Below are 10,313 nucleotides of genomic sequence, written 5' to 3' on the forward strand. Positions count from 1 at the left end.
GTATTTTCGTCATTTTTAAAAAGAAAAAGATAAAAGAAAATGAAAAAGCAAAATCTCACCGGGCTTAAAGGTCCACCTTTAGACTATTTAATGAACATCTTCATTAACCCATCTCATCATCATTATTATAATAACAGAAAAAGGACCTGTGTATAGACTACACCAAAACTCAGTGCATTTATCATCTTTAGTATAGACACGAAGCACACATCCTTCCATCCAAACCGTCTATCGATTGGACCACGTGAGTTCTAGAGGCATAGTGCCAGTGGTTTCTTGATTCACTCATTCTATACAACAGTGTCTGTAATTCGGCCTGTGCATTGACTGGACCAAGACTCAGTGCATTTATCATTTGTAGTGTGGACATGAAGCATATACCCACCAATCCAAACCGTCTATCAAATGGGCCATGTGAGTTCTAAAGTCATGGTGCTAATGATTTCCTGATTCACTCATTCTATACAAGCAGCGTTTGTAATTCTGCTATCAAGACTGTTGATACGATAGGCCAGTGTGAATGGGAGAGATGCCAAAAACAATATCTTATATATTGGAAGATCCAGCTCATCCAATCGTTTACTTTCATCCAAATCCTCTATATAGTTATATCTCAAGTGTCCATCTATAGGCCATTGGTTGAATGGTTTTTGGATCTAGATTATTTTTGGGCCATCCCCATCCAGATTGGTCCTTCATATCAACGTCCAGGATCGTCCACATTTCCAGGCCACTAAAATCATAAAATGAACGGTCAGGATTGATTGCCACTGGCCACAATCCAACCATACAAAACAGTGCATACACCAAATTTCAGTATATAATAGCTGATCTTAAGATCAAACAGTAGATTTATTACCCCACAAAAACAGAGGAATCAAACACTCCAAAATAAAAAATAAATAAAAAAGAAATATAAAGCGAGAAAAGACCAGGAGAAAAACACAAGTCGGTCTCTACGAAGTTACCTCACAAAATCCAATTCCCAAACGCCAGAAAAATCCCACCTTTCATGCTCTGATCTTCCTCTCTCCTTCAAATCAGCCCAAATCATCTGAAAAAGTAACAACTACCATCTCCCCAAACCACCCCAAGTGCCCAAAAATCCAATATCAATTGAAATCTGGGGGCTTTTTCTGAAATTTTCCCAAATCACAATCCAATTTCGGTGCCATCCAAACATGTCCACTTACACCAATCCGAAGCCCTGCTCCCACCTTGCGGATTACAAGCAGAAACATGGCCAGAAAGGCTACAATTCCCTCCAAAAAAGCCTCAAGACCACTCCAAATGGGAGAACAGCCATTAACAGAGAGAAATCTCAGATACCCAGATGCTGTTTTTGCTCTGGGAATCAGGGCAGATTGTATTTCTGCCTGATCTGCTCCTCCGTCTCATGCTTTTCCCCGCCCACCTCCAACCACGCCCTTTTGCATTCTCAGTCGGAGGCCGGCCACGATATATCCGTTGACATGGAGCGTGCTGAGCTGTTCTGCTGCGCATGCTGCGATCAGGTCTACGACCCCGATTTCGACATGGCGGTCATGTCCAAACAGATCATGGGGCTGCCGAAGGACGGCGTCGTCAAGGTGGGCCGTGGGCGTTCGAATTCCAGCAAGAAGAGTAAAGGTGTTCCTGACCGTTGGAACTCGAAGGAGCTGCTGACCTTGAAGATGGGCCGTGGGGGATCGGGGTCGTGCTTCCCGATGGGTTTGAGGGGGCTGAACAATCTCGGCAACACATGCTTCATGAATTCAGTCTTGCAAGCGTTGCTCCACACGCCGCCGTTGCGGAATTACTTCCTTGGCAACAGACATAACCGCCAGATCTGCCAGAAGAGATCGGCTGCTGATCGGCTGTGCCTGGCTTGTGACATCGATGTGATCTTTGCAGCCGTTTTCTCGGGTGATCGGACACCGTACAGCCCGGCCCGCTTTCTATACAGGTCTGGCATTGGTGTAATTTATCAATGTCATGGTCTCTATCGATGCGTTCTGAGATATCTTCTTTCAAATGATATGAATTGTTATGCTTTTGGGAGTTTGGATTTGATTATATTTGATCTTTTGATGGGTATAATATGTATGTTGTATGTATACAGATTGACATTGTGCATCGTCCTATGCACATTTTGTTTGGATACTAATATTTTTAAGCCTGTGATTTATAATCCAAGAAAAGCTATATACATTGGATGTGGAAAGTTTCGTTCCATTTGATTTATGTTTCGGCATTGCTTGGTTTACCCTTTTTTTTACCAGTCTATATTTGGCCGATTATGCAAAATCATAGTTCTTTTTTGCTTAATCTCTTCTTCATTTTGTTTTACCACCAGTAATGATGGATAGTTTTCTTTTTTCCTTTCACATGTGAAAGGAGAAGGAAAGAAGGAAAAAAGAAGAAAGAATTCAATGGGAGAACTACAACAACCATGATTAATAATGGTAAAACAAATTGTGAAAATTTTGAAACACCCAATTCAGATTGTGAGAGCATGTTCGGTATCTTCGTTCCACAATTGGATGCCTTTATAGATTTAGCGCATTTGGAACTTAGATATTTAGATCAGATATTCCTTAAAAACAAAAGCTTTCTATGTGATGGGGATTGGTAGCCAAAGAAGAATGAAATTCATTGTTTGAATAATGTGTTTTTGCTACACTACAATTCATGTTTTGAAGACTGCAATGTGAAGACCGTGGTGCACGTTTCATGGAAAAAAGAAGAAGAACAAGGAGCCTCTTAACATGCATTTTGGATCCTTGCTCCATTGATCAAACACCCATTTGGTGAAAAGCTTGTATGGGTTGTGATGTGTGTGCGTAGATTGTTCTAAAGTCTAAGGCCTTGTGCACTTGCCACATAAAAATGAGTTCATCTCATTTTAGTTATGGGTTTTCAATATTATTTTTAATCTTTACCAAAATCTCTAATGTGTAATTACTGTTAACTAAAATGAGATGAACTCATTTTTAAGTGGCAAGCACACAGGGCCAAAGTACTTTGTATGAAATGTATTCCCTAGCCCTTTGCATGTATGCTACTCTTCACATGAAGTACAAAATGGTATCTATGATAAACTCTAAAAATTGCTGACAAAAGGTTTTTATTTTTTTAATTGTATTTCTACTATGATAATCATATGCCATTGATTCTAATGTGTTGTCCGTTGTCAATTCTTCCTTTTTCAATTTTCAATACAATCTATGTTGGTGATGAGCCATTTGAGTTGCTGATAGTGAAGAAGCTGTGGATTGGGCCTGAAAGAATTTTGGTTTTTTTTTTTGGCAGTTGGTGGCAGCATGCGGCAAACCTCGCCAGTTATGAGCAGCAGGACGCTCATGAGTTTTTCATTTCAATGCTTGATAGGATTCATGAGAAAGAGGAGCGATCAAGCCCCCAAAGCAAAGGTAATTGAAAATTTAAATTCTGGCTACACTACAATGCATGTTTGGCACCATTTCTTAAATGGTGGTGAGTCATCGACCCTCCATGTTGGATAAATGTATGTCGATCCAGACCATCTAAATTGAGGACCTTGTTCCGGATGGAGCATATCTTGCGAATTGCACTGATTGGACGGTTCTAACCATCCCATTGGTAGCTGTGGAAGCATCTGCTCACCAAATTTTTACCAATCAATCAAGAGAATTCCTGTTTGGGATCTTGCCATTGTGAAACGGTTTTCACATAGCCAAACCGAGGTAGTTGTGACATTTCTACAGCAGTGTTTTAAATAGCTACACTATGTAGCGTGTAGCTTTTACAAGGTAGCATAGCTTAGCCTTAATGCTATGTAGCTCATGAAAATAGCTCAAGTTTTGTGTAGCGTACAATAAATGATAATTTGCATACTCTACATGCTACATAGACTACACTACACGCTGTGAAGCTCACATCACAAGTCATTTTTCACTACAACAATAGAATCAATTAATGTTTTCAATTGTTTGTTATATTTTTCTATTTTCAATAAAAATTAGTTAACCTTTTTAATGGTTTTAGTAAAATAATACACGTAACATATTAAATCAGTTTTGTTGCTCTTTCTTTACCTTTATACTTACTCTTTGCTCTTTCCTATTACTTTAGGTAGCATTTGGTTGCATCGAATATCATGAAGTTTTGTTAAATTTCATTATTAATCAGTCTAATTTGGTGCAAAACATCATGAAATTGGTGCAACCAAGTACAACCTTGATTTAAAACTAGAAGTAGCTTGTAGCTTATGCTACGCTCTATGCAGCTTACGCCTCATGCTTCAAAGTAGGGAACACTTATGCTACACACTATTTGCTATTTAAAATCCATGTCTATGATGAGAATGATGATCTTGGTCCAAATTCAAATTGCCAATATCAGACGGTTAAGATCCCTGATTGCAGTGGTTTCAACAATGGGGGTCACAATTTGGGTGTTTTGGATTAACAGATATTTATGCCACATGCACGGTGGAGAACTGCACCCATTTCAAAAGTGGTGAGAAACACACATGGTTGTGTAGCCCTCAAAGTAAGAGCATACTTCTCCTCTCTCCCACTTGCATTTCACTTGCATTTTCTTATGTAGGTATGCATGTACAGGCTGTCAATGGATCGGATCTTGAACCAGTCTGATTCAAATTCAATCCTATTAAATCAGACTCCAATTGTTAGTCAGAGCGAATTCGGATCCTGAAACCAAGATCCGTTTATAAGCGGATCATATTTGGATGTACTACAATTTGATCCTACACATATATAAAGATCCGATCCAATCCAATCCATTTATAACGGTGTGCTTTAAAGGTTTAGTTAGGTTTTGATGGGAAGTTTACAGGTTTAGGGGAAAAAAATCCATTACTCTTTTAATGGATTACCCCATAAAAAGGGGGAAAATACATTAACAGTCTAATGGGATCAAATTCATTCAAATCTTTAACAGATTCAAATTTGAAGGGTTTTTTAGGATCCGTTGGATATCAGATTGAATTCGGATATCAGTTATTCTTAATCGGATTGGGTTCAAATATGCGCAGATCCACTTTGAAAAATCTATCTGTTTACAACCTATTGTACATTGAATCAAAAGCAGAATTAATTGTTTGCTTTCTGACGTATTAAGCCTCATGTCACCTATTTTTGATAAATTCACTTGTCGATGCAGGTAGTGGAGATTGCCATTGCATTGCTCATAGAGCATTCTCTGGGTCCTTGAGATCGGACGTCACATGTACAGTCTGTGGATTCACTTCCACTACTTACGATCCCTGTGTGGACATCTCTCTCGACTTGGAGCTGAGAGGTGGCCACAGGGTCACTCTCGAAAAGTCGAACAAATCGAGCAAAAACATGGGAATCTCCACTCTCATCGGCTGCTTGGACCTCTTCACAAGACCTGAGAAGCTGGGTTCTGACCAGAAATTGTATTGCCGGCACTGTCAAGTAATGCAGGACTCGTTGAAGCAAATGTCGATCAGACGTCTCCCGTTGGTATTGTGCTTCCATATAAAGAGATTCGAGCACTCGCCAATAAGGAAAATGTCAAAAAAGATCGACCAATATTTGCAATTCCCATTCTCGTTGGACATGACACCGTATCTATCGTCTTCTATCATAAGGAACAGGTTCGGCAACCGGATTTTTGCTTTTGAGGGGGACGAGTCGGACATGTCAACGGAATTGTGTTCGGAGTTCGAACTATTCGCCGTGGTTACACACACCGGGAAGCTTGAATCGGGCCACTATGTGACTTATCTGCGTCTACAAAATCAATGGTACAAATGCGATGATGCGTGGATTACCCAAGTCAGCGAACGGGTCGTAAGGGCTTCACAAGGCTACATGATGTATTATGTGCAGAAGGTGCTTTATCACAAAGCAAGCGATGACTTGAATTGCCTTCCATTGTCCCCGCGAGAGCGGAGTCATTCGGTGAGAGAACCGTTCCTTTCAACTTCTGGGTGTTGCTGAGGAGAATCTGAATGGGAACTTTGGACGGTGATGAAATGCAATTTCTTTCGCTTCTGCTAAAGAAGAATGCTTGAAGATTGAGGAACGGTTGATTTGAAGAAGAAATGCGAAGGTTACCAGTGGGAGTAGGATTTCAAATCCCACTCACCCCACAGGTGCCAATGTCCATGTGTGTATGAGATCCAGGCCGTTCGTCATGTGGGTCCCACTGTACACGGTCTGACCTGATAATCAGGCTGGTCTGCTTATCAGATGAGAGTTAAAATGGGTTGACCAGGAGTTTGCATTTGATGTACATTTGACTTGCAGCCTGTGTTTCAGGTCCGGCCACATACACAAGGTGGCCCACTCGACGAACGGTTTTGACCTCACACACACATTGGCAGGTGTGGCCGTGTGGGGAGGGCAGGATTTGAAACCCAGCCATGGCGGGTCTCAACCAGTTCGATTTGGTTATAATTTCATGCTGGTTACAGATTCTGAGTTACTCTTCGCACACAAGACAGGCTTCGAGCATTGGGACCCGATAAAATGAGATATGGGACCCACTTCAGAACTTCTCCGTCCTCCTGGTAGCACACCATCTTGTTCAGCGATGAATCATAATCAATGCATTTCTACTGCTGAATTCTTTCCGCTGCCCGCATTATAATAAATAAACAAGATTGGAGACGCATGGAGATTCATGGTTTCCAATCCAGAGCACCCTGTTATAATAAAATCAACAGCTATGCTTCATTTGGGTGTGACTCAAAAACAGGCATGGACCATCCCGGGCAGCGATCCGTGCGTTATGGGCTTCTTCGTCTTGGGATTTACCGCAACGCAATCAAGATCGATGTAAGCAAAGGTACTTCCTCTCTAAAATTTTATTTTGATGAGAGTTACATTTTGCATAACCTTCTGTGTTTTTCTGAGAGGGTTGAACGGGAACTTATTTCAACGCATTCTTGCTTCTTTGTGTACATAATACGTCCCAATATTTGAGTTTGATGGAACGCAGAATCTAATATCTCGAATGATATAATCCAGGAAAAAAAAAATCTAATTGAATTGCTAATGATGAATGATTTCTGTCTTCGAGTAGATTCATCGACAACAGGAAGCTTTCCAAGTTTACTACTATATTTATGGTTTTAAGACTCGGGCTCGTCCTTGGATTCAATACTAAGCCAATGTGCTTCAATACGACTCGGGCAAGCAAATGATATAATCTGACATAAAAAATTTCATATTGAATTGCTAATGATGAATGATTTCTGTCTTTGAGTACTCTTTCTGAGTTTTCTACATGCATGGTTTTAAGACTCGGACTCGTCCGGATTCAATACTACCCAATGTGGTTCAATACGAATTCGGCGAGCGAATTATATAATCTAAATTAAAAAATAAAAAATCGTATTGAATTGCTAATGATAAATGATTTCTGTGTCTTTGAGTAGATTCGACGACAACCGGACTCTTTCTAACAAGGTATTCAAAATCAGTTATGTAACGGTAATGGTCATGACCGTTACGTGTCATGGGGTTGAAAAGGCTGTAATGGCCGTTACCAAATAAAAAATAAAAAAACATGCCGTAAAGGCCTAGTAATGGCTCGGTAACGGTCCTGTAACAGTTTTTTCAAAAAATAAAAAAGAGCCATAACAACTAATACAGGGGCCATAACAGCCACTATGGCCCATATCATAACGGTAACGGTGGTGCCTTTACAGCCACCGTTACCGTTTTGGAACACCTTGCTACTATGTTTACTATATGGATGGTTTCAAGACTCGAATTCAATACTACGATACCCCAAGGCCGAGTCAGCCCTGACTTGGGCGAGTTGTGACTTAAAAGAGTCGAGACTGAACGAGTGGATCTGAGTCGCTGAGTCTAAAAACCATGACTACACTATCTTAACCTACATTTGCTTGAATAACTATCTCAGGATCAGTTCTATTGTGGGACCTTGATTCCGGTCGGCCACACCTTTAACATGATCTGAGAAAGTGTGATTTGCTTGTCCCGAAGGACATTGTGTGGGACCCAACACTGGGGTGATCCTTATGGTCAATGCAATATGATTCGCCCCCATCGGATGATCCTATCTGTATAATTGGTGGGCCCCATTAAATGTGGATGGTTGGATCATCTGATAGGGGTGACTAAATAAGTACATTGTGTTAAATACAAATTCATGTTTCGTGGAAAATGATACTGTCTGCGTATTCATGTACTGCCTAGCTCCTCTACACACTCAAACAGATGAGATCCACCCCCTTCATGTTGAATCTTGGGTCGAAGATTCATGCTAGTAGAATGATCTGATTGCCTACATTGAACAAAATTAATGGACCAATAAATAAAAAAAAGTTCTTTCTAGGGCAACTGATATTCGGGCGAGGAAGGCCCACCTAATGGACGGCTTGGATGTTCACCACAGGTATCATTAGAGCTGGGCATCGAGTCGGGCCGAGTTAGGGCTGACCCAACTCGATCCAGTTTTGAAATAGGCCTGACCCGAAATCGACCTGACCCGATCCAAGTCCGGGTCTGGCTTGGACTAATCCAGACTGAGTCTGACCTGTTCAAAAGTACCGAGTCGGGTCGAGTTGGCACCGAATCGGATCAAGAGATGAGAGAGAGAGAGAGAGGGAGAGAGAGGGTGATCATAGGGAATGTTAGGATCATCCATGGTGGGGCCCACCAGGAGAGCAGTAAAGAACCTTTCTATTTTTATGACTTCTAGTTCAAGTTACTTAGTGAGCACGTAACAGGCAAGTGGACGGCGGGGCCCACTTTCCATTACCGTCCAATCTATATCAGGCATCGAGGCTGATCGCCTGTTCCTGACTTTAGCTTTTGCTGTTTTCGGATGCATCTCAGCCGACCACCTTAAATAATGGTCAGCCCCAATCTCCGCCGTACATTGGGCCCTACGTTGCACAGACTGGGAACCTTTGGGTCAGAGGCACACCAACCAACGGCTCAGTCCAATGTGGCCATTTTCTTTTGACCGTTGGTTTGCAGGTTGCAATTTTCCTGCATCCTACGTCATCCTTGGTGGGCCCCACCGGCTGAATGGATGATGTTGGATAGAGCAGACCACCGTATAGGCTGGTAGGGCAGGTCACCTAACTGGTCTCATTTTAAAATGGTACATCTAGGCCCAGCCCAATACGGACGCGGATTGCGTCCTACCTGGCCCGGCTCCATCTGGGAACGGGCAGCAGCTTTGAGTGTCCACCGTGATGTATGGTTCTTATCCACACCGTCCATCCATTTTTTCGTATCATTTTAGGGTATGAGCCAAAAAATGAGGCAGATCCAAGGATCAAGTAGATCACACCACAGGAAGCAGCGGTGATAATGATTCTCACCGTTGAAACTTTTCTAGGCCCCACCTTGATGTTTATCTTCCATCTAACCTATTCATAAAGTTACATAGACATGGATGAAGAGAAAACACAAATATCAGCTCCATACAAAACTTCTGTGGCCCCCATGAAGTTTTCAACTGTAAGAGTTTAATCCCGATCGTGTAGTCCAGTTGAGCCTTGGATCTGCCTCATTTTTGTGTTGATTCCCTAAAATGATAAGAAAAAATGTATGGACGGTGTGGATTTGACCCATACATCGCGGTGGCCACTCAAAGCTGCTGCCCGTTCCCACCTGGAGACGGACGGGGGTTGGACGCAATCCGCGTCCGCCCAAGACATTCTTACAGGAAGCGGATTGCGTACTGAGTTAGCGTACTGAGTAAACTGTGTGGGGTCCAATGTTATTTATTTATTTTATCCACTCCGTTAATCCATATTAACAGATAATTTTAGGACTAGATCCCAAAAATGAACCAAATTAAAATCTCAAGTGGACCACACTACAGGAAACAGTTTGATTGAACCTCTACCATTGAAAATTTTTTGGAAAACAAAGAAGTTTTGGATCAAGCTGATGTTTGCGATTTCTCTTCATCCATGTCTTTGTGATCTTATGAACAGTTTGGATGACAAATAAAAATTAATTTGGACCCTAGGAAGATTTCAACCGTGGAAATCATTATTCCACACTGTTTCCTGTGTAATGGTCCACTTGAGCTTTGGATTCACTTCAATTTTGGTATCAACCCTAAAATTATCAGTAAAAATGGATGGACGGTGTAGATAAACCACATACATTAACAGTGGGCCCAACTGAGTTTACTCAGTACGATAAAAGCGTACAGAGTAACTCAGTACGCAATCCGATTTCATTCTTACATGCACGTGTGATTTGGTGCGATTGGGTCCAGTTTTTATTTTTTATTTATTTTTTGGGCCATGGTTGATCCAAGGTGGAGTGGGAGAACCACCGGTCTGGATGTTTGGTTGGGCCACC

The 10,313-nt window shown here is 41.6% G+C and overlaps 1 protein-coding gene across 1 annotated transcript; it reads left to right on the top strand.

Annotated features, from left to right (window-relative positions):
• The first annotated feature begins 729 nt into the window (after positions 1–729).
• LOC131256914 (ubiquitin C-terminal hydrolase 22) lies at positions 730–7,138 on the top strand. Its single transcript, XM_058258016.1, has 3 exons — positions 730–1,945; positions 3,292–3,410; positions 5,146–7,138. The coding sequence occupies exons 1-3, from the start codon at positions 1,182–1,184 to the stop codon at positions 5,949–5,951; spliced, it is 1,689 nt and encodes a 562-aa protein (XP_058113999.1). The 5' UTR covers positions 730–1,181; the 3' UTR covers positions 5,952–7,138.
• Positions 7,139–10,313: the final 3,175 nt, after the last annotated feature.

Source organism: Magnolia sinica, chromosome 9 (genome assembly GCF_029962835.1).
Source record: "Magnolia sinica isolate HGM2019 chromosome 9, MsV1, whole genome shotgun sequence".
Taxonomy (NCBI): Eukaryota; Viridiplantae; Streptophyta; class Magnoliopsida; order Magnoliales; family Magnoliaceae; genus Magnolia; species Magnolia sinica.

What these genes read in the sequence shown, in the direction of transcription:
- LOC131256914 (XM_058258016.1), top strand. Translation starts at nt 1,182, where the DNA reads ATGTCCACTTACACCAATCCGAAGCCCTGCTCCCACCTTGCGGATTAC. An exon ending in CCGGCCCGCTTTCTATACAG is followed by an intron (nt 1,946 to 3,291) that starts GTCTGGCATTGG and finishes TTTTTTTGGCAG; the next exon opens with TTGGTGGCAGCATGCGGCAA. An exon ending in ATCAAGCCCCCAAAGCAAAG is followed by an intron (nt 3,411 to 5,145) that starts GTAATTGAAAAT and finishes TTGTCGATGCAG; the next exon opens with GTAGTGGAGATTGCCATTGC.